This window comes from Cavia porcellus, unplaced genomic scaffold, assembly GCF_034190915.1.
Source record: "Cavia porcellus strain 051 isolate PalLab524CR breed Dunkin Hartley unplaced genomic scaffold, mCavPor4.1 scaffold_10, whole genome shotgun sequence".
Lineage (NCBI taxonomy): Eukaryota > Metazoa > Chordata > Mammalia > Rodentia > Caviidae > Cavia > Cavia porcellus.
Genome location: NW_026947493.1, coordinates 84931714 through 84957130, shown reverse-complemented (window position 1 = coordinate 84957130; position 25417 = coordinate 84931714). Strand labels below are relative to the sequence as shown.

Genomic DNA, 25417 nt, shown 5'->3' with positions numbered 1-25417 from the left:
TACAGCAGATTTCTCTGCACAAACCATCAAATCACGAAGAGCGTGGGGGGAAATAATTCAAGCATTGAAAGATAATAATCTCCAGCCAAGATTGAGATATCCTGCACAACTGTCCCTGGAAATTGATGGAAAAACAAGGTGCTTCCAGGATAAAGAGGAACTGGGGGAATTTGCAACCACCAATTCAACTCTACAGAGAGTATTGCAGGATATTCTAAATAAAGAAAAATACAAAGAATCCAGAAATAATGGCAGAGAGGCCACAGCGAATGGAGCAGAGAACAAAATGAAGAAGACAAACTGACAGCTACTGACAGAAAAAGAGCTTAACAGAAATGAGGCAGAGAAGATTGGATGATAGGAACAGCTATTTTGGAGAAAATGACATCTTAATAGGTAATACTGATTTAGTATCATCTTGTTTTGAAGTTTCATCTAGCTTACGTCCTTCTGTCTCCAATGGTCTAAATAGGCTGTATCTTATTGGATTTTATTATGTATGATAGTATAAGCAAAAACCTTTTAAAGACAAGGAGATTATACAGAAACCATTGTTCATTTTCTGTTAGTCGATTCTAAATACTCTGTAATGCTGTCATTCTCTTGAATGGTTTTACATTGTTTTGATATACTTAATGCTACAGTATATGAAGTTGTACTCAAGGATTTCAAAGAAAGAAACAATATGGTAACTACTTTTAGGTTAGGATTATCTGGTGGTGAAACACTATTCCGCTTAAATGGTTATGTTTTGATCTGCGCTGTTTCGTTGTTATACCCTCTTTTATCTCAATCTCCACTCCATTATTTACTTTTTTATCTTTATCCTTTTAATTAAAGAAAAAAAATAGCAGGATATATTATAGTAACCCACTTTGACTTTTCATTACCTTGATTTAAAGCCCTGTATTACTCTCACCATCTGGTTTTTAACTGATGTTCCCCTATTCTGTTTTGCTGGATAGTATCAGGTTCAAAAGTTTAGGCATCAGCTGTGAAGATAATGAGATGCATTATGACGCCCATTCTTGTTGACTTTTATCTACTTTTGAAGACCTACAATGTCTCCAATGTTTTGGTTTTGTCAGTTTTATTCTTTACTGTTTTGTTCAATTGTATTATAACTAATGATATAGGCAATTCTATTAGAGATAGCAGGAGGCATTATGGTAACCATTGTTGATCACCTTGTATTATGTTTTTACATTATCTATAATGTCCACCCTTTTGACTTGACAGATTCTGTTCTGTTATGTCACATTTGGTTTTACTCTCTTCCAAAAAAGTAATAAGAACCGAGGGAGCAATGAAACCCAAAATGTGTAATGGTCATGGTACAAAAGAGAGGAAAAGAAAGTGCTCCAAACTATATAACTGCATCTATATTTAAGTGTATAAGATAGAAAATGATATCACAGAGTTTTATTGGATCAATGAACAGAACTGTTTGCAGTATCATTGATGGAATGTCCACTTTACAAGCTTTAATTTTGTGACTTGAACAATTATTTCTAAGATGACAATATGTAATCCATTAACTAGTGATTTCCTACTCTTCATTTTTTTTCTGTAAATCTGTATAACTTGTACCCTTTCCCTGCTTTTTTTTTCTTTTCTCCTTAAATAAAATTTAAAAAAAAAAACAAAAACTGCTAATTAAAATAAAAATATTCACACCTACTATAGTGACAAAAAGAGAAACTTTCAATAATATCAAGTACTAGCAAGATGAGGAATCAAAAATCCTGAGCACTGCAACCAGAGGATGAGCAGTCATTCTTGAGCAAACAGTCAAGTGTGCACACTCTGTATCATGTGGATTACATTTCCAGCACAGACTACAGATAGTCTTGCTTAGGTCATGAGGAGATATGAGCAAGTATATTCAGTGACTCATTGTTCTGTGAGGACTTCTGACATGGCCTGGATCATCTCTCATTAGTGTGCATCAAATAAATACAATAAAGCATGTATTGATTTTCTTTGTTGTTATAATAAACTGCCACAAGTTTATAAGCTAAACACAGTGTCTTACAGTTCTATACTGTCTGAAGTCTGGTGAAGTCTCACAGGACTATAATCAAAGCATCAGTTAAACTGCTTTTGGAGGTTCTAGGGAAGAATTCATTACTCTCTTGTAAGGCTGCTGGTAGAATTCAACTCCTTGCAACTGTAGGACCAAGGTTCCCAATTTTTTGCTGGGCATGAATTTAAGATGATTCCCGGCTGTTAGAGGCTGCCAATGTCTGTGCTTCACTGCCCCTTTCCTCTACCTTCAAATTTAACAATGGCCAGTGAAGACCTCCTGCTTTGAATTTCTCCTCTTTCCTCTATCTTCCCTCTTTTACTCAGTCAGGAAAGATTCTCCACTTTTCAATTCATGCGCTTTGACTGGGCCCACATGGATAATCTAGGATCATCTTCCTGTGTCAAAGTTTACCACCATAATCGCATCTGGAAAGTCTCTTTTGTCGTGTCAGGTGACATACTGACAAGTTTAAAAGGCAGAGGAGGAGGCCGTTATTCTTTATACAAGGAGAGTAATGCAGAAGTCTACAACAATAAACCGATATTCCTACAGAAATAAACTTTTATAATATAAGAACTAAAATACCTGTCATTTACCTAATTTAAAACACATTCATGAACAAAGTGAGATGAGATGTTATACAAAGATACATTCTTAGTAAGGGGGAAAACCAAACTGGAGGGGTCCTGCAGAGAGCGCGGATTAGCACAACTCACTGTACTTGGGAGCCAACCTGGAATCAGATGAGAGTGGAAGAGGACACACTGAGAATCCAAGAGCCTCCATGCCACACAAACCTGCTTCCCTCCTATTCTGATACCATACCATATCTTCTGTCTTTAAAATTACTTTATTAAAATTTGTTGGAGTTTTAACAAATCTGCATAAACTCCTTCAAACTACTGTCTCTTTGGTTCCATCATTTAAGTCTGTTCACTCAATTCTCTATTTTTAAATGTGTTAATCCATTTTACCAGTTTAAAATATTTATGTGCACATAATTACACCATTAATCCTGACTCCTTTATTAGATTATACATTTTTATAGCACAAAGCATCTTCTACTATATTTGTCTTTCATATAAAATGGTGCTGTAAATATACACCCAATAAATATCATAGACCAAAGAACAGAAATATCATTTGCTGCAGTACAGTTCCACTGGGAACTTTCCACAAGGCTGGAAGCCCCATTTGCCCTTCTCACTAGGGGCCTGACAGCCCCCAGGGAACTGAGGAGGCCCTGGAACACACATACCGCCCACAGCAGGATGCCTCTAAGAATGAAAGTTACTCTGAATACTCAGGCTGGAACCACAGGCATCAGCCAACACCGGTCATGACAAACTAGGACATAGGTCACCGTAGGACCAAAAGCAGATGAAAGGACATAGAGAACGGAAGCTATTCCAGCAAAGGGTTTAAAATGATGCTAAGATGCAGAAGTCAGAGTAAACAGGCACAAGAATGTCCACAAAAAATATTCTAAGGCACTTAAAATGTTCCCCCGTCATTACAAGTTCCTAAGAAACTACAGAATACTGGAGATAAATCTGTTATGTAGCCACCAGTAGTTTAAAGCATGTTAACAGGTTTTTTTGAAAAGATCTTAGAGTAAAAAATGAGGCTAAATAAGGCAAAGAAAACCACTAAATTCTTTGAACAAATTCAAATTTTGTCAAAACTGGAAAATTAAAGATAATGGGTTATATACAACCTGTAATCTTTTCAATGATTCAACTGATTTTGATTTATCTCAATTCAACTAATATTTAACGAAGGCCTATTATTTGTAGAACCTGCTCCAGTTATGTATGGACAAAAATATGCACTCAAGTGGCTCAACACTCACTGAGCAAGACTCAAACATTAACAAGTCACTGAAGACCAAATGGTGGTGTGTGCTGTAATGAAAGCATCCTCCATAACCAAAAACTTCATTCTTGCTGGATAAAATAGAGGAAATGTTCATTTAAGTAGGGACCCCTGAACTGCACTTTAAATTAAAACTGAGTCTTAGGCAGACACGCCAAGCCACATCCCCGCTAGGAACCCTGGCCTCTGCTACTTGTTGGCCTGGAGGACCCTCTCTCTGTCACCTGAGTATTACTTCTCAACCTCTTTCAAGTCTCAGTGTCAAGCAAGGCCTTCCAAATCTCCTTATTTAAAAGTGTTAACTTATGTTAGATTATCTGGGGGTGAAACACAATGATGCTTAAATTGTTCAGTTCTGACCTGTGTTATTCTAATACAATGTCCTCTTTTACCTCAATCCCACCCTTTTTTAAAATTAATCTATTTTTTTTCTTACATTTTTTTTCAATTAAGGGAAAACTAAATTAAAAAATAGCGGGATATATTATAGTAACTTTTTTGTTTTCCTATTAACCTGATATGAGCCCCAGTATTGCTCTCCCCATCTTGTTCTGTCAGATTTTACTATATTCTATTTTGTTTGACAGTATCAAGTTTGAGGGTATAGGCAACCACTTTGAAGGCAATAAGATTCACTAAGATGCCCATTATGGTTTGACTATTATCTTCTTTTGAAATCCTGTAAGGTCTCCAGTGTAGGTTTTATTGGTCTTGTTCGGTACTGTTTTGATCAATTCTATTATACCTGACGATATAGGCAACTTTTTAAAAAAATACCAAGAGGCACAATGGTAACCATTTTAGATCATCTGATATTCTATTTTTGCATCATATACTATGCCCATTCTTTTGTTCTAACCGACTCTGTTTTGTTTAGCCACGTTAGGTTTTATTCTCTCCAAAAAAATACTAAGAATTTGTGGGAGTAAAAAAAACCAAAAAGTGTAATTGTTATTAAAAAGAGAGGAAAGGAAGGTGGTCTAAGGGATATAATTGCATGTACGTTTGAATGTGTAGGGTGGAAATCCATATTACTGAACTTTTGTTGGATCATTGACCGGCACTGTCTGCAATCTCATTGTATGTTCACTTTACATGCTTTAATTTTATAATTTGGACAACTATTTCAAAGATGACAATATGTAACCTATTAACTAGTGATATCTTACTGTATTTTTTTCCTTGAAATTCTGTATTGTTTGTACCCTTTTACTGCTTTGTTTTTTTTTTTTTTTATTTCATTTCCTTTCTTTTTTTTCTCTTTAAATTAAAAAAAAAAAAAAGTGTTAACCACATTCTCCAAAACAATTCCTTTTTCACCTTCTTTGTTTTCCTAACCATCAGCAGAGGCTGAGAAACTCCAGGCTGGGCCGCTCACATTCAAGTGCATGGCACCCCCTAGCGTGCGCTCCACACATCCTGTGCAGAACATCCAGGCCTGGATACACTGAGGTGCTAGTTTTTTCTTATGTATATTTCTTTCATAACTAAAAAGTACCCTCCACGAGGAATCCCATCAGTTATTTTCTCCGTTACATCCTCAGCAATTAGAAATCTGTCTGACACACTATCAACAATAAATATCTGTTGACTTCACACATTCATGGATAGAACAGCATTCTGGATAAGAGGAACAGCAGCAAAAGGACTTGACATTTTAAGAATGAGAGCACTGGGAAAGTAGCTCAGGCTGTCTGACATGCCAAAGGGCCTGCGTTCTGGCCCACCCCACTCAGCATCCTCACCCTCCAAAGAATGATTCACTGGCCTATCTGCTGGGCCAAGGGGAAAAAGAGGAAGGGGTTGCAGTGAAAAAGGAAAGATTATAGCCTCAGAATCTGTCATGACTGGCTTTCAAGAAGAAAGACAATCTCAAGTGAAATTCTAGTTTTGGGGTCTTTCAAAACTGGTTCAATATTTTTAAAAAAAATGGCATCTCTGAACCAGAGATTTAGCTCATAAGCACCTGCCTGGCAAACTCAGAGTCACGAGTTTGATCCCCAGTACAAAAAAAAAAGCACCTTAAAAGACTACTTCACAACGTTTTTTTCTCACAAAGCCTAGAAAACTATAGGCACTCATTAAATGTTTCTCTTAGAAACCTAGGAATTTAAACTTTAATTACAAAATGGGAGGCATCAAAAGTAATGAGATGAATGATTTCATTATTTATGCCCTGAAATATAATGATCCTGGACACAAAGTAAAATACAGAAAAAAGCAAATAAAGCTGAGCAAATGGAGGTCAGAATGGCAGCAAGACAAAGCTCATGCTTGAATTCCGGCAGTGACAACATCTCTACTGGAAAGCCAGGTTTTAACACAAAAGACAGCGCAGAGATAGAATTCACCAGAAGGATAAGGAAATAGAGTATTTCCCCACAAAGCCTAAACACTACAGGTACTCACTGAATGCCTGTTTCCCTTAGATGCTAGGGAAGGAAGACCCTGAGTCTGTGGCCAGTGGGCCACCTAGCCGTTTCAAGGTCAGCCTGCACTAAACAGCAGACCCTGCCTCAAAAACCAAAAGGAAGCAGATCAACACAACATTCAAGTCAAGAGGCAGAAGACTAGAAAATGACCCCGAAGTATCTCTCCCTGGGCAGAAAGATGACTGCAGGTGTGAAGGCAGGACTAGGGAATGTCAAGGGAGCTGCTACTTGGAAAGACATGCACACTTAGATTCTGAACAAATTAATTTTGGCATGTTTGCAGAAGGAAAGTTAAGACTGTAAAATCTACCTTTCTAAATACAAATCTGATACATGGAAATCTCAGAATTCAATATTCAGGAATAAAGATCATGTTTAAATATGAAAATACAATGACACATGAAGAGTATTGTTTTCCCAATCTCAAATGTAAACTTAATCCATCACTCATCTAAATCATCCCTGCAAGGAATTCACATCCAGCATCACAGAAGCAAACAGCTTTGGCTTTCAGGGTGCACTCTCGCCATCTAGTGGTAGAAACTATAAACACAGTTTGTAGCATGTACTGGAGATTGAGCCTGGCATTGAGCTGTATTTCCAGTCCCTCACCCCTATCTTCGAACAGAGTCTCACTAAGTAGTACCGGCTGGAAATCCTTCTACCTCAATCCTTCTACCTCAGACTTCCTTGGTGCTGGAATTACAGGCATTCACCACCATGCTGGGCTATAGTCTTAGCTCCTAATCATTCAAAAGCTGAAATTATTCCATTACTCTTACCAGTGCAGTTTCCATCAACATATTACAGGAAAGGCAGTTTAATTCTTCCACTGTATTACAATTGCTATTTCTCTTCATTTCCTACTCTGGCTACTAATACATTCACAGGATATCAATGGCAATAAGTGCAGTACTAGCAAAAGTATAACCCGTCACTTCATAATATGTCACATGCACTGAATAATCGAATACACACACCAAGAAAGGTGTCTAAGTAACTGAATTTAAAAGTATTACTAAAGCTCATGTTTCCAAATTTATTGTTTTCAACAATAATTCAGATTGCTTATTTTTAGTTAGCCACATTCTCTGGACACACCAACCAATGGAGTAAGACATCCGTAACTACTACTCTACTAACTACACTCTACTAACAATTCATAACATTTCGGTGAAAAAAATTAACCCTTAAATAAAAATTGTGGGACAAAGGAGTAATCATGTAAAAAAGTAAGGTTGGACCTACCACGTTATAAATTTCAGATAGATCACTGTTTCACAATGTAAAAGTAAGGTCATAACATTATTTACAAGAGGTCACAGGAATACTTTAATTTGGGTAAAGAGAAGGCCTTTAAAGAGCCAACAAAGCATTTAAGTAAATATTCTTCCAAAGAAGATATGTAAATGGACAATGAATAAAAACCAAGACATGCAAGACCATGTCCTTCAAAAATGCAAATCAAAACCACTTCATAGGCTAGGGAGTTAGCTCAGCAGCATAAGCACCTGCCTTGCAAGCTCACGGTCATGAGTTTGATCCCTGGTACAAAAAAAAAAACACTTCACAGCCAGGCATGGTGACACACATGGTGACACACATCTGTACTTCTAGCACTTCAGGGAGGCTGAGGCAGCAGGATTGCCGCCATTTCAAGTCCTGCCTGGGCTGCATAGTGAGTTCAAGGCAAACCTCAACTACATAGTGAGACCCTGTCTCAAAACACAACACAACACAACAAAACCACACTCAGGATGCCTTAGTAAAACAGACAAAAGAAGAGAGGGAGCTGAGAAGTGCTGCACATGGTCAGAGTAGCCACCATTCACAAAAGCACAGCAACGGCTAGCACAGCCCAACAGCCCCACTGCCCACCAAATGAACAGATAAACAAAATGCGGTATCTCTGCTCACCGAAGCATCATTTAACTACAAACAGGGATGAACTGCTGATTCTCACTATGTAATGATGAACTCTGAGAAAACTATATCCTGAGTTAGAGAGCCAGAAATAGCCACACATTTTACATTCCATTTTCATAAAACAGGCCTAGAAGGAAAATCCACAAAGACATAAATTAGTGATTCCTAAAGTGCTCAAGGTAGAAGAAAATATAACAAGACTATTGCTGATTGCTATGGGGGTTTTTAGAGAGTTATTAAAATATTCTAGAGTTAGGTAATGGTAATAGTTGCACAAATTCAAAATTATATTAAAACTGCTGAGTTTTATATTTCATGAGGATTGATTTTATTCCAATTATATTTCCATCGATAAAAACATAAGAGCCAAGAAAAAAAATATATCCCTCAATAGCATGTTTATGTTTATATACTGGAAAAAGAATAATACAAGCTGGTTCAAAACTGGGGCCAGAGCACATCTGCAATCTAAAATAAGCATGATTTTAAGATGGCTCCTCCACCCCACCACCTCGGAGTCACACCTTTTCACCCTCCCCTTGAGACAGGATCTATGCGTAAAATGGGACCTCATTCCCAGGATTAGATTGTATTATACAACAAAAGTAAGATGATCCTGCAGACTCATGCGCCATCTTATCTGACTCTAAATTACTCAAAGGCAGATGAGCTGGATCAATCATGTAAGCCCTTTTTGCAAGTCTACATGTCAGAACAGAGGTCAGAGAGATCTCGAATCGTGCAGACACTCTCCTGTTAGTTCTCAAGACACAAACTACCAGGCAAGGGAAGGACCACACGGCAGAGAACACTGGGTGGCCTCGAGGGACTGTGGGCCTGTCACAGGACTGCAAGACAGTGAGTTCCTCAGTAACCAAGGAGTTCAGAAGAAGACACTGAGCACAGACGAGATCACAGCCCCAGGGGAAATCTTGCCTTCAGCCTGGTAAGACCCTGAGCATGAGCTCAGCTAAGCTATGACCTGATCTTCCCCAAGCAAACTGAAAGATAATAAACTTGTGTTGTGTTGTGTTGTGCTGTGCTGTGTGTTGTGTTGTGTTGTGTTAAGCCACTCCCTCTGCAATCATTTTTTACATGGCAGTAAAAGCCAATATACAATCCATTCCACAAAAGGTTATCTTCTATAATGTAAATGGAGAAGCTGAGGGCTGGGGATTTAGCTCAGCAGCATAAGCACCTGCCTTGCAAGCAGGCGGTCGTGAGTTTGATCCCCTGTACCAATAAAAATGAAAAAGACAAAAAAAAATAAAATAAAATAAAATAAATGGAGAAGCTAACACATTTAAATACAGACCAAAAACTCAATAGGATAAATGGAAACAGTTATGAACAGAAACTCTGAAAAATATTTAAGTCTTTACTCACAGAAATGCTCAAGTAGACTCAATTATGCTATAAAAATGATTAAAACTATAATGGGCTATCATGTTTCCCAATCAGACTGGTAAAGATCAGAGTTTTCTATAACTGTATTGGTTTAACATCTATCAAATAAGAATCCTAATAGTTGATTATAATTGATGATTTCAATTTTGATACATCATGGATAGTAGGCATTTTAACAATGTATATAAAAATTTAAAACTGTATATATGTATACTTTGACCAACTGATTCTATTTTTGGGAATTAAAATAGTTTATCCTATAGATTTACACTTACAAAAAATTATAAATACAAGATTACTGATTCTAAGTCTTTGAAATAACAAAAGCAAGGTGATACTCTAAAGTATCAACAGAACTGAATAAATATGATATATCCACTGAAAATTAAAGTGAAGTACCTTGTTTTGAATGGTAAAGAAAGACCAACATATTCTGTTCAATAAAAAATAATGAAACTAGAATGCTACAAATACACAGAGTGATCAAGACATACACTGAATGCTTAAAGTTTTAAAAAGCCTTATTACACTGTCAAGAATCACAGAATAAAAACAAGGGGAACTATTCTGAGTGAAACTGAAATCAATGTGTTCTTTTACTAATAATTTTTGTATTTAAACATTTATTGTATTTTTATAACCTTGATTTTTGACCAACTATTTATGGTCATCTCTGTCAAATAAAAACCCTAGTAGGTGTCTTCATCTACTTTAGTCACTGGATCTGACACTGTAAGGTTCCTGGCTCTTCTCCAAAGTTAAAATGACCATGAAGGGGAAATGTTTTGAAACAATTCAGGACTTGAAGCAGCAATGACAATGCAACTAAACACATACACGAAAAAGGAAAAAAAAGGATATAATATACTATCAGTTTAAAGGAATATATATGTAGCCATATATGTGCAATTTATAAATATATACTTGTATATTTAGAGAGTATCTATGAATATACACAAGCTTTTTAAATATCATTTTAAAGACTTCATCTTTAAAAGCTCAAATCATATTTTTTATTTTTGTTTTATGAAAAAAGTGAAATATTTTCATAATAAAGCAATGAGAATAAACAGCTATTGCACTGTGTATCATTACCTTCAAAATAGTCACTCGGTACAAGATATAAATCAAAATGATTCTCACAAAAAAGAAGCAAAGAGATGCTAACACAAACTTTCTTGGCTATGTGAGAACATATTACCTATCTTCAAGTACACTGATTGATCACTCTGAAATAAAAGGTGAAGATGCTGCAGAAAGCACATCTGTCATGTTAAGTACAGTGTTAGATCTCTTGCTTATTCATCAAATGCACCTAGTATTTACTGAATGTGAATAACCCACTGAGAATAGTTGCCAAATGCATAGACAGCTTTATTGCCTTTTTTGTTTTATCTGATAATCTAAAGAGATTAAGAAGAAATATCTAGGAATAAAGGTTAAGAACTCATTTGCTTCCAAGCTAAGATTATTTTTTTCTCCTATGGCAATCATCAGTTTTGTCTTTTCTAGTTCTTTTATATTTTAATCTTTTTTTAACCATACTTGGATTCCCTCTTTAAAAACATCTTCCCTTTACACCTTTTTATTTCCCTCATGTTCATGCTATTTTTCTCACTATATATCTAAGATAACTTTAAATAAGATTCATGAGACTCATGTTACAGTCTTCAGACAGGGAGAAGTGCACAATATTTTCCAAGAAATATTTTTATTTTTCTGAATGGCCAAGGGACTGCCATCACAAAAACTACCCAACTTCAGTAGCATAACTTAAAACTTCATGCACTGGACCAGTGAAATCTTCTAACACCAAGGAGACCTAAAAGCCCCCACTTTCAGGCCAGTGCCAGGGAATGGAGCTTCTAGAACAGCTCCACTGACAGGCAAGACGGGCAGCTCTGTTCCTGTGCACTCTCCTGTGGTTACCTATCACAGTGCAGGCCAACAGTCTACCCAGAAGTGGGCAGCTCACAGGAGCATGGGCCTGGTGCCACAATGCTGGGCTGGTCTTGGCAGGCTGTGGGATTGGATGTGACACAGAGTCACGATGCTGGGGCCATAGGACTGCCCACCCTGTTGTCCCACAAGTGCAAACACATAGAGAGGCATGATCTGCTTGGGGAGGAAACCAAGTCATGACACCAGAGCCTGGAGCTAGCCCCTCCAACGGCACGTACTCAAAGGGACAGCAGCAGAGCAGGCAGCAGGGCACAGTGCTTACCACAGGCCCCGGACTGAGGGTGAGCTCTCTGGTCTACCCCTGTTGCCAACAGACCTGGGGGGAGGAAGACTAGCCTCTGAAGGTACTCCCACAGTTTATTGTGGCCACATTAACTAGGCCTGTGTCACTCTCTGGCGCTGAAATTGTAAGGGGAAAAAAAGAAAATGACTATGAAAAGAAAAAGAAAGGTTAGTGGAAGATCTTCAAACTGAACTAGACAATAATGAGTAAGGTATAAAACTCACTGGCAAGAGAAATAACACAGGCAAAATCAGAATGCTCTAACATTATAAACCTGAGACATCCATCATTTGTATCTTTAGCATTAAGATCAAAATAGTCAAGACAATAACTACATTAATAGGTTAAGTAATGAAAAATAAAGAAAATGTAAAACGGAGCATCAAAAATCCAAAATGTGTACCTGAAAGGAATTCAAGTGCAGAGTTTATTAAAACATTTTGCCTTTCTTAGTTTCTCATCTTTATGACCATCTACTGTTTCAAATAGCTGTTATTTCAAAGTACTGTTTCAAATAGCTTCTTATAATCAAAAGATGATTTGAAAGCTTTATGGTGACCACAAAGCACAGTCCATAATAAACAAATGAAAATCATAAGGAATCAAAACACTCTTAAATTAAATCATTTAACCATACTAATGAACATATGGAAATAGCACACTAGGCTCCATCAATGTATACTATTGAAACATGTTGAAAAGTATTACACATGACTACAGTTAATAACAGAGTATTATATATTTGAAAATTGCTTAAAAAGCAAGTTTTAAGTCTCACCACAAAAATAAATATATCAAGTAATAAATACATTAAATAGCTTGATTTGCCCATTCTACAATGTGTATGTATATATATATATATGAAAACATATCAGACACTATAAATATACCATTTTTACTTGACAGTCTAAAAAATAAGTAAATGACAAAGAAAAACAATAATAAAACTAGAAACCAAGTTACAAAGTGACTAGTACAAAATAATCTTATCAATAAATAATTAAACAAAAAGGGATTAAGTATTCCAATTTAAAGACACAGACTATCTGAATGGATTTACAAAAAAACAAGATCCAACTATGTGTTGCTTACAAGAAGCTCACTTTACAGTATTTCTACTGTATAGAAGTGACAGATACACTTCTGTGTGAATAAGTACAAAGTCATGGAAAAATAAATCAAAACTACACTTAAAGAAAGACTATAAAATTTAAACAGAAATGATTAAGTTACCAAATAGCTTTTAAAAGGAACAAAGTTAGAGTTCTAACAATACTTAAAGATAGTAAAAGACTACAATAACAAAAACAGTGTGGTACTGTCATAAAGATAGATCAATAAAACAAAATGGAAGGAGACTCTGTACACAAACATGCTCAAACATAGATCATTAACTTTTGATAAAGCATTAAAGGAAACATAGCAGAGAAACATCACTTCAAGTACGTGCAGTGGAGGGGCTAGCTCCAGGCTCTGGTGTCATAACTTGGTTTCCTCCCCATCTTTTCAATAAATGGTCCTGGAACAACTGATTGTTCCCACAGAAAACTTTTTTTAAAGGATGCTTCAAGCTTACCCTTTTTACCATAAAAAAACTAACTAAAAAATAGATCATAGATTGAAATGTAAAATCTAAAAGTATAAAACTACTCACAGGCAAATACAGGAAAATACTGTTTTGTTCTTGATTTAGGCTAAAGTTACAAAATTGCTAGAAAAGAGTACAACATCTGAACTTTCAGGTAGGTGACAACTTCTGAGATATGACACAGAAACCTCTAGGCATAATAAAGTAAATATCAAAATAAAAGCTTTGCAGATCAAAAAATGCCATTAAACTGTTTAACCAAGATATATTTCAAGAAATTTCAAGAGAAGGTATTTTCAGTGTATAGCTTTTAAAAAGGATTATGAAGCACACTAAAAGTTCAGTAATTTAAAGTAAACCTAAAAAGTATCAAAAAAAAGTAACATACTCTGTTCACAAAAGGAAATATGTGAGAATCGTTAATAAACATAGGAATAAATGTCCTATGTCTTTAAATAAAGAAAGGCAAACCAAGGCTCCTATGAGATATTTCCCAATCAGGCTTCAATTTAAAACAATAAAAATGTAACCCTGTCTTATTTCCCTTTTTATTCTGGGAAATCTATCTGATAATACTTCTGCATCAAACATAAGATAACATAAATCTACCGTAACTAAAACTTCAGCATCACATTGGCATTCACAGAAAACAAAGAGATGTACATTCTGTTTAGGTGACCTACTCTCACCCAAACATCTCACCTATTTCGGTTTATTTGGAATAAACATTAAGAATAACATGTTTACCTCAAGAATAAGCAAAACATTTACCTGTCTGAAGCGGTGTCACTGGCAGCTTGGTGCCTTGCCCCTGACCCGTTTTTAATAGACTCCTGTCTTGTGAGCCCGTGAGGGCGACTCTTCTCCACTATGGGTGCAGACAAGTCGCCCGGGGGTCCTGGGAACTGGGCCTGCTCCTGGAGTTTTGCTTTCTTCTCCTGAGGCGCTTCCTCATTTCTTACTCCTCTGGGAACCTTCTGATCAGGTTGCTGCGGCATATTAGATCCACTATTATAGAACCACGCTCCAGATTTAGTGAGGATTTCTTGTTGTTTTCGGCACAAATTACAGACCCACATAACCTGCACATGAAGACATGGAGAAAAGAAATTAGTGTTTTAGTGTTCCTGAAAGTTAAAAACAATCAAAAAAAGACAATAATTCAAACCAAAAGAAATTATATGGTTGTCCTTCTAAGTTAAAATGAATCCAGATTAACCAATACTATAAATTAAATAATTTAACTTTTCTTTAAACTTTGTCTGAATAATTATAATGAAATAAACAACTCTTTCTGACAGTAGAAATACCAAACTAGAGTGTCAAATTACTAATTGTTTATTTGTACACTCTATTTCTTATTTAATTAGAAGTATGGTGTTGTATACACAAAATGACTTTTGAAGCTAAATACTTGAGTCAAACAAATTTTTCAACCTTCAAGCAACATATTGAACCTTCTTATCTACAAAATTTAGTTTCCTCAACAACAAAACAAAAGTGAGGAGATAAAAACAGTAACTTACTTTCTCACATTGTTTTGAGTAATTTATATAAAATAATTTATATAAGTAATTTTCTGTAAAAGTAATTTATATAAAATATCTAGCAAAATACCTGTTATATGTTAGACTTCAAGGAAATTAGCAAATTAATAAATTAGAATAATCTGTATCACCAAGCATATTAGGTGCTTCTTGAGAGGAATTTTATTTCTTCTAAGCAGATCTTAGTGGCTAAAATAAAGCTAGGAATATTGTTCTTTTCAATAAATACCTATTAACTGTTTAAAATTTATAGTAATACACTTGATCTTTAAAGTGCAAAAAAACTTTTTAACTACACACTTCAGAAATGTTTAATACGGTCATACACAAAATAGATCTCCAACACATCTTTTGCAAAAGTGAAAACTATACTTAATAGAAAAACAACAGTCTTTTCCTTATATCCCCAAACTTGGTAATAATCACCCTATTCTTGATTTTTTTAATCTTATAATTAATATCTGTATAACCAGAAAACTTTGCACTCTCTGAAAAATCTTTTTCAGTTAATCAGAAAAAACTAAATTACTACTACAAAATAAAAGGCATGTTCATATATCAAGTGAGTGTTGATGTTTTTTGTTTAATACTGAATCTTACCCAGCTCTACATGCTATTAAATATTTTTCCACAAGTAAATCAGAACAGTAGTCATAATCATAATAAAAGATCCAACATGGTGTTTTCAACTGAAACAATGATTTTTTAATAAAATATCACTTATATGTTTGCTTAATTTTCCATTATCTTAGCTCCTATTTGTTTGCATAGTTCAACAGCATCACTGTGCTGAATGGGCTACAAATGTGCTCCTCAGAGCACGAAGTAAGGCCAAACAAGTCCCTGGACAGCCTCCTCAGTTTACATAGTGTGAAGTACTGATTATACAGGCAGATTCCTTCTGTGTGACCCAAAGTGAGAAAAGGATGAAAGTATGATGGGCTACCTTTTCCTCATTTATTAATAGTTAGTGGCTATCACTGTAAGTAAGCATCAAGTATGAAAGATGCTTGATTCCTGTTAAAGACTCTGTGTGTTAACAGGCTTACAAACTCTGGATCACTCACACTGAGTACCTTTTTTCTGACTAGAACACTTGGTCCCTCCTAAACTGCTAGCCCCTAGTGTCTTCATATTCTAACATGCAAGGTATCCTTCTTTTGTGCAAGTAATACAGCACCATTAAAGGTAGTGTCTCTAATGACCCGAATTTGTTACATGGTGCCTTTCCAAAAAATCCTTAATGGGGTTGAAAGGGAGAAGAACTTGAATACCTTTTTAAAAATACAAAAATGGTAAGCATTCATGAAAGGCCAGGTATGATGACACACATCTTTAATTCCCGCACTCAGGAGGCTGAGACAGAAAGATTGCCTCAAGGTGAAGGCCAGCCTGGGCTACATAGTGAGTTTAAGGCCAGTCTGAACTACATAGCAAGATCCTATCTCAAAAACACCAAGGGGCTGGGGATTTAGCTCAGCGGCATAAGCACCTGCCTTGCAAGCAGGCGGTTGTGAGTTTGATCCCCGGTACCGATAAAAAAAATGAAAAAGACCAAAAAAAAAAAAAAAACACCAAAAAAAATTTTTTTACTGTAGTCAAAAAAGCAAAACAAAAAAAATTATGTTAGGTGCCATCAATAATTTAAAGGACTCGAATTCTGTAAATTCTGTGATTTTTGTTTCAATAGCAATAAAAATAATAAAACAATTCAAAAAAAGGAAGAATTGTGGGTGAAAACTGGTGCTGTTGAGATCACATCCTAAGCTCATACGATCCAGTTAACTCTGCACAGAAAAAGAATTTACCAGCCTCTACTTCTGTTATCAGCTTATTTATAAATGTATTTGTCAGATAATAAGGTGAAAGAATGTAAATGTATCAGCATAATCCTGCCACAGAAAACTGGAAGATTCTGGCTAACTATTCACAAGCTCAGTTTGTGTTCCACTTACGCACTGCATTTCCCACCTGCCCGGTGGCTAGCAGTGAGCATGGCCACATGGCTCCATGTCGGCCAGTAGACTGTAAGTGGATTGCCATGTGTCTCTTCTATGACCTACAAAATCTCAGACCTTAGCAAGCCAGGGGCCACAGAAAGAAGGGCCCTGGAAACCGGCCTGGGGACTCGGCAGGTGCCCTCCACTAGGCACTCACAGTGGCACGGATGTGCCACCAAGATCTGCCCTTAACTCATGAGTCTTTCTAAAGTACATGTTCTGTTGCATGTGTATCACTAGCACAGTGCTTGTGCTTGAGGGGCAGGCAGTCCTAGACAGGCACATGAAAGCCCTTCAGGATGGTCAGTGACTCACAAAAAGCTTTTGTGCACATTTCCATCCAGTGCCACATTGCACAGTGTAATGGTGGACATCCTGACATCAGCCATGATAAGGATTGTTAAGACGATGGAGACTGGAAGATGCCACAAACCAGAACTTACCTAACAGGGCTGGCACACCAGTGAGTGCATCTACTATATTCTACTAAAACAGTCTGGGGCTGGAATACAGCTCAGTGGTACAGGTGCATGGCAAGCACAGGTGCTGAGCTCAATTCCCAGTACCAAAAATAAAATAAAATAGTCTGTCTACATAAATTTAAGTGACACTGTAACTTACAGTAAAAATTAATTCAGAAATAAATTCTAATTCATTCACAGACAGAAAAAGAACTATTAACACCACCTCATTAATTATTTATGGATTCATACAATATTCACTAAATGTCTAGTATACACCAAACACCATGCTAAGAATTGGTGGACAAAGCTCAACAGACATCAGTTATTTTGTTTTGTTTTGTTTTGTTTGTTTTGCTGGCACCAGGAATCAAACTCAGCGCCTTGCGCCTGCCAGGCAGTCACTTGTGCCCTAGGGCTACACCCCTAGCAGACATCGGTTTTCCTGTGGTGTTCCAACGTAATGGAGAAGACAGTAAGCAGATGATTACTGTCATATTACACTCATAGATGCTGTGAACAGAATGGATCCCAGCCACAATCCCTTGATGCCTTCTCCACTGGCTGGATGCACAGAAAACCCACAGGCAGCTGGGAGTCCAGAGGGGATCAGTCCCGGCACACCCCGAGAGTTCCATCCTCCAGTCTGGATGTCTATGGCTCAGAAGCAGCATCAAGAGCATTTCAGTTCCTGGCTTCCTCACCCCGACCGAGCACCCACAGTGGAGCTTGAAAGTCCACACACTGGTCCACATCCTAGAGAGAACTTAGGTTTTCAAACAGGTTACACAGCAACTAAGAGATCACTACAGTCTCTAGGAGAGGCTTCTGGATCACAAAACAAAAATCAGAAATTTGCTTCATTTGATACTCTTGGGACAAACAGCAAGACTCGTTCTGGTTCCCCACAAACCTGAACTATCACATCTCTAACTACAGCTACATTTGTAGGCTGACGCAGGAATGTTTGGCAGTAGCAACAGATGAGATGGGGTGTGTACAGTGTGGCATGGCCACAGCCTGAAGGCAGCTACAGTAAAGAAGTTTTGACCTTCATCATCCCCGGACTGTGGTGATGTAGACTCTTCTCTGCTGGCTATTGTTGTGGCTTTAAAAATGACTCACAAAGAAATGCTGCTTACTCTTTTTCATCTGATTTTCCTCATCACACTAGCCATATTTTTCTTTAAAGCCACCCATCTAAAGTCACTCTGGTCAGTGGCTCCTTTGGATAAATTCCATTTCAGATGTTTTACCTCTTCCTTTATTCCTCACACAAGTGTTGAGATATTCCGAGGGGCTTCCACGGCTGTTTTGCAGGTGATCTCATTCCTACCCTGGTTCTCAGCCTGGACCACACAGTCTCCTCTCTAACCTGCCCGCACTCCCATCCCCAAAGGCACTGCGGACTTCTCTTTGCCTCAGATTAACCTCCCTATGCAGTCACGGTCCAAGCCGGCTGTTCTGCAGCCTCTTCTACAAAGTGACCACATCTCTCACCATGATGCGATGCACTTCAGGGAAATGCTATGGTTCATGTCCTTCACAACACAGTAGAATTAAGGACAGTTTTAGAGAAATATCTCTGGCCTACTGTCAGCCTTTGATAACCATGATGTGTTGCTGAATTCTCTCTGAAATGCTCATGCTCAAATGAGCAAAAGGACATCACGAAGGATGATTCTCTTCCAGCCACCCCAATCTTCAAGAAAGGTAAGAAGCTGCTCTTCGGTTAACCAATCAGTACATGTCCTCCACATGGGCCCAGCCTGGGAATGAAACTGAAACACACCTCAGGCCATCTGCTGGCCTTGCTTCTGTCTTCCATCTGCACCCCAGCAAGCACAAAGATAGGAGGGCAGGTTTTATACCTGCTCTTTCTGTATTTTCAATACTTCCCACCAAGAACCCTCTGGAAGGAAGTAATGAGCTTCAGTCTTCACATTTTACCCATTTCATAACTTCCCCTAAGGCTTAAATGCAAATGAAGAAAAGAAATTAGCTTGCAAATAAGAGACTCTATAAGAGGTATCATAATATACAGTGAATGTTTATATTAAGTAAACAGCAAATGTTTAAATTTATTACAGTAAGATAAATATTTTCATTAATCCCCCTTCAAATATCTCCTACTTAAAATAACGTTTATTCCATCTTTCTTGCCACTTTCTGAAGCAGTTCTGGAGCAGTTCTCTTTTCTGAATGTCCTCACAAAGTATGATGGAAAATGTGGTACATGGTACTGCTGCTGAGTTCCACTGTGGACAGTCAGGCTTGCAAAAGCACACGCTGCGTCCTTGTCCACCTTCTTCACCAGGCCTGGCACTGCAGGACGTCTGGCTCTTCCCAAAGTCACAATGCCCAGAGAGGTAAACGCTCCTAAGGCATTCATTCATTGACCGAGGGTTCCGAGGCAGCCACAGCAGCACCACTAAAGGCACTGTCTTCACAGAAGAACTGGGGATTTCCACAAAGAACTCTGAACTCTGATCTCAGGATCGTAACTGTTACACAAGTTTCATTTCCCATGATGATATCCCTTAAAAAGCTGGAACTGGAAGCAACAAGACCACGCAACCCCAAGGACATTGCCCAAAACTATTGCTCTGGTTCCACAGTGAAAATGTGGTGCCAATCTTGCATTCATATACCACATGGTCAAGTCTGTTGTTGAAATGCTTTGGATAGAACCATGCTAGAAACTTACACATGCATGCCAGCTCCTTACTGAAGATCCCTGCCTTCCACTGGATGGCACCATATTTTTTTAGTATACATTATGCTATGATACAAATACAAAATGTAACATTTTTCTGCTAAAAGCAAGCATGGCTTTTAAAATATTTTTTTCTACACTCAGAATTTTACCAAATAAATAATAGAAAATAATTTAAATGGATGAGCAGAGGTGAAGCCAAAAACCTGCTCTGCCCCAGCCAAAGGGCAGGTTCCAGTGGTCAAGAGTACAGTTTCTGCAAGCACCAAAACCGAAGGTGCAAATGACTGGAAACAGGGCCCTGCAGGAAGGAAGGGCCCGGCCTCACAAAAGCAGCTGGAAAACGTCCTCTGGGAAGCGCCTTCAACAGCAGCTCCATAGACCTCTGGGCTTGGCACGTGGGACGATCTAGTCACTTTTTTTTAATTAAGTGTATTGGTACAACTTAGATGTTCATAATGATCACATTCATACAGGGAATTTGCACCTGTACGTATCTTGATTTCTCCATTTCCGTCCCCCTCTTCGACTCCCTTCCCCTCCCCATTCACAAAGCTGTTTTAATTTTGTTAACTTCTCATTTTTTCTTTCCTTTCTCTCCTTTGCCCCTCCTGCTTCCTAGTTCCCTTCTCTTTTTGAACAGTTTCTTCTTATTTTACAACACCTATTGTAAAATTTGATTCTTATTTACACTTTGAGTTTCTCACTTCAGAGAGAGAATGTGGTTTTTACACATTTGAGTCAGATTAATCACTTATGATTATGGTCTCAAGGTCCATCCATTTACCTAGAAATATCTCAATTTTATCCTTCTTTATAGTGTACTCCATTAGTTATACTTCTTTATAGTTACATTCCATTATATTTTTAAAAACACATCTTTTTTATTCATTCATCAGTTGATGAGCATTTGGATTGATTCCAAGATTTAGTTATTACAAATTGTGCCACTATAAATGTCAATGCACAAATAGCACTATGATATGATGCTTTTAATTCTTCCAGGAATATACCCAGAAGAGGAATATCTGGGTCAAATGGGATCTCTAATCCTGGTTTTTCAAAGAATCTCCATATTGATTTCCACAGCAACTGTACCAGTCTACATTCCACCAACAGAGGAGAAGGATGCCTTTTTCCCCACAGCCCTGCCAGCATTTGTTATTGTCTTCTTGATAAAAGCCATTCTTTCTAGAGTAAAATGGAATCTCAGCGTTGTTTTAATTTGCATCTCTCAAATGACCAGTGACATTAAATATTTTTTTCATATATTTATTTGCTCACTGAGAGAGCATCCAAAAAAAAAAAGAGAGAAATACTTGGAAATCAATCTAAAAATGGAAGTAAAAAATCTCTACATTGAAAACTATAGTACTCTAAAAAGGAAATCAAACAGAATATCAAAAAATGGAAAGGTATCTCACACTCTTGCATGGAAGAACCAACATAGTAAAAATGTCCATACTCCCAAAATTGCTATATGTTTAATGCAATCTTGAAATACCATTAGCATTAGCATACCTCACAGAACCAGAGAAAACATTCCTAAAATTAATTTGGAACCAGAAGAGACCAAGAATAACAAAAGCAACTCTTGACAACAAAGACAAGGCAAACAGATCAAAATTCCTAACTGGAAATTATAACTACAGACATACTATAATTTTTTTTAAAAAAACAACATGGTACTAGCAAAAATAAAAAATAAAACATAAAAACCAGACCTGAGGATCAATGAAACAATTAGAAAAATGGAAAAACAATTCCAAATATATTCAGCCACCTGATCTTTAACAAAGAGGCCAAACACATCCACTGCAAGAAAGACAGCCTCTTTAATAAATGTTGCTGAAAAAACTGGTTTTCCATATACCCAAGACTAAAATTAGATCCATGTCTATCATCATGCAGTGAACTAAAATCAAAATGGATCAAAGATTTGAATGTTAAAACAGAAACACTAAATTTCTGCAAGTCAGAATACACAGAACTCTGGAAGACATTGTAGGCAAAGACTTTATGCACAAAATCTCAATTTCACAGGAACTATCACAAAGAATCAACAAACTGGAGTCTTATGACAAAGCTTTTGCATATCTAAAGAAATAACCAACAGAGTGAAAAGACAACTCACAGAGGAGGAAAATAACTTTGCCAGATGTTCTTTAGACTAAGGACTAATATGCAGAACATATAAAGAATTGAAACGCACCAGACCCTCAAAATTCAAAGACTCAATTCAAAAATGAGAATTTGAGATGAACAGATGCTTTCTCATAACTTTGACATTGACCTGGTTGGTACATATGAACTCACAAGATCATTAATTTAAACCATCACTACTATATTATTTGCAATGCCACTTAACATCAAGACTGAGGTAAAACTCCAGCTCATTAATGAAGATTTGGTTCTGGATTGGAGATCCAGAGACAGCACAAAGACATCACAAAACTGTTACCCAGAAAGTGACAAATTTAGAGGGGAAGAGGAAGGAAGCGGATGAGGAGGGAGGAAGGAGAGCTGGTAAGAGATTTCTGCCTCCTTAGGATGACCTGAGATAGTGCAAATGTATTCAAGATACTACAAAGAAAAAACAAAGTTTCCCAAATCAATCTACAGGACTAGAAAAAATGTAACAGTAAAATCAAAAAGAGCAAAGAATCAGTTTCTAAATGCTTGGCTGTAACAAACTACCACAAACTGGTGATTTGAAACAACAGAAATTTACTTTCCCACAGTTTGGAATCATGAGTCCAGTTTCAGTATCACTTGACCCAAATCAATAAAATCACCAGGGACGTACTCCTTCGGACAGCTCTTGGAAAAACCAGTTCCCATCTCACCAGCACTGAGCTCCTGGTGACAACCACCAGCCCTTGCCTTGCGCTGTGCCAATCCCATCTTCAAGGAGGATAGTTTTTCACGTGATTCCTTTGCTGAAAGAAGGGGCTGTATTTAGCTCCTACCTAGATATTTCCCCACCCTAAGGCCTTTACTGAATTACCTTTACTTTTGTCTTTGTTGTTGGTGTTGTCTTGTTATTACTGTTTTTGGCCACATAAGATAACATTTTCAGGTTGCAAAGATTAGGACATGGGTATCTTTTAAGGAGTCCTTTTTCAGTCTTCACAGACAATATAAAAGAAAAGTTGTAAGACAATATCACAAATAGAAATGGACTAAAAAAAATTACACTAAAGCCTACATTTCATACAGCATGTGTAAATGAGAAAGAAATGAAGAAGAAACTACCATGACAAAGGGGGGAAAATCACACCAAAATTGCAAGAATAGTTCAATTTTAGAAAATATATTAATGTAGTTGATAATATTAATAGATTAAAACAGAGAAAAGATCATTCACATGTACAGAAAAATCATTCAGCATTCATATAATGTAAAATTCATTGTGTGCAAATGTAGAGAAGTCAAGACAAAAGATTTAAGGATGAACAGTGAAGACGTTAAAGTCAGAAATAAGCTAACGATTCCCAGGATACCACTTCTATCCAACACCACTTTAGAGGTATTGGCCTATTAAGTCACACACACACTAAATTGCCCTTACCTAAATACTGATTATGAAAATCATCTCAAAAAAACAAAACAACAACAATGGAAAAAAAACTCACACCCAGGGATGGTGGCACACACCTGTAGTCCTAGCATTCAATAGGTTGAAGCATGACGATCACTGTGAATTCAGGGCCAGGCTCAATACATAGTAAGTTAAAGGCCAGTCTGAATTATAGAGCAAGATTCTGTCACACACACACACACACACACACACACACACACACACACACACAGACACACTCCAAAAGAAAAAGAAAGAAGGGAGGGAGGAGGGAGAAATGGAAAAAGGGTGAGCAAAGCAAAAGGGGGAAAAGAGAAGAGGAAGACAGAGACTCAAGAGACAGAGACAGAAACAGACAGATTATGATAGAAAAATTCAAGAAAATAAGTAGCCTAAAATTAAAGTAGTAGAAGTTCTCAGTGAGTTTTCTAGACCAAAGACATACCAAAGAAACAGCATTTCTACAGCTCATCAATAACTAATTGCAAAATGCTATATAAAATTCTTAAAGATACTAATTACAAAAAAATACACCAGCATTCTGTAAGTAAACCTAAAAAGAATAGAAAATAAACAGGATTCACCAGTTAGAAACTGTAACACTATACTGAGAGACCTAAAAGAGAATTTATGTAAGTGAAAGATACACTCCTTGGAAGGAGAAGACCCCAGGATGTCAGTCTAGCCAAATTAAATCTATAAAGTTCACAGAAACTTTAACCAAAACTCCTACCATGCTTTCCACGGATTTTATCAAGCTATTGTAAAATGGGGAGAGGGCATCAATAAGGAAAATGAAGAAAATTCAGAAGAGAACTGTTTAAGGTAGGCTTGCTCTATTTATTACCAAGTGATAAAAATGAAGACTGCGAGGTTTTAGCAAAGAGATGCTAACTAAATATAAAGCATAAGAAAGACTCTAAAACAGACGCTCGCCTATGTCAAAGCTGGTCTCATAAATCAGTGGGAAAAGACACACTATTCAGTTCACCCATCTGGGACAACCGATTGTCTTGTAACAGATTCACTTCACGTCACACACAAAAGTTCAACCCAAATCAAATAATCCATGAAATATGAAAAACAAAATTTCCAAAGTGTCAAGAAAATCTTTATGGAATCAAGGAGGAATGATTTCTTGACCGTGATAGCAAAACCAGAAACCATCTTCTAAAATTATAAATTCTACCATATTAAGTTTTTTTAATACTTTTGAATAGTAAAATAGTAAGATAAAAAGAGAAGCCACAATCTGGGAGAAATTTTATCACAATGCATATTGAAATATTTAAGGAACTCCCACAGTTTATTAAGGAAAACAAAAATATCACAGTAAAACATTACTAGGTCAAGAAATATGCAATTCCACAGAAAAACCCAACTGAAAATTTAAAAAATACTAAACCTCATCAGTTGAAAAATGCAAAATTTAAGCAAGTTTGAGAGTTTAAAATTTAAATGAAGTTTTCATTTTAGCCCAACATTTAAAAGTCTGACAAGACCAAACACTGGAAAGGAAGTAAATAAACCAATATAAACATTCTTCTCAGGACTGTGCGTCATCTCAGCCAGTCTGGAAAATCATTCTGCCACATCTAATGGAAGCGAAAA

General features: G+C 36.9%; 1 protein-coding gene across 30 annotated transcripts in view; it reads right to left on the bottom strand.

Moving 5' to 3' along the window:
- Nucleotides 1-25417, bottom strand: part of Rims2 (regulating synaptic membrane exocytosis 2) — a 518293-nt gene that overhangs the window by 332524 nt on the left and 160352 nt on the right. For all 30 annotated transcript variants that reach the window (XM_063257715.1, XM_063257709.1, XM_063257711.1 and 27 more), the window contains one exon: nucleotides 14274-14584. In XM_063257715.1, the coding sequence (XP_063113785.1) occupies nucleotides 14274-14584 (311 nt within the window). The remainder of the gene's footprint in view (nucleotides 1-14273; nucleotides 14585-25417) is intronic.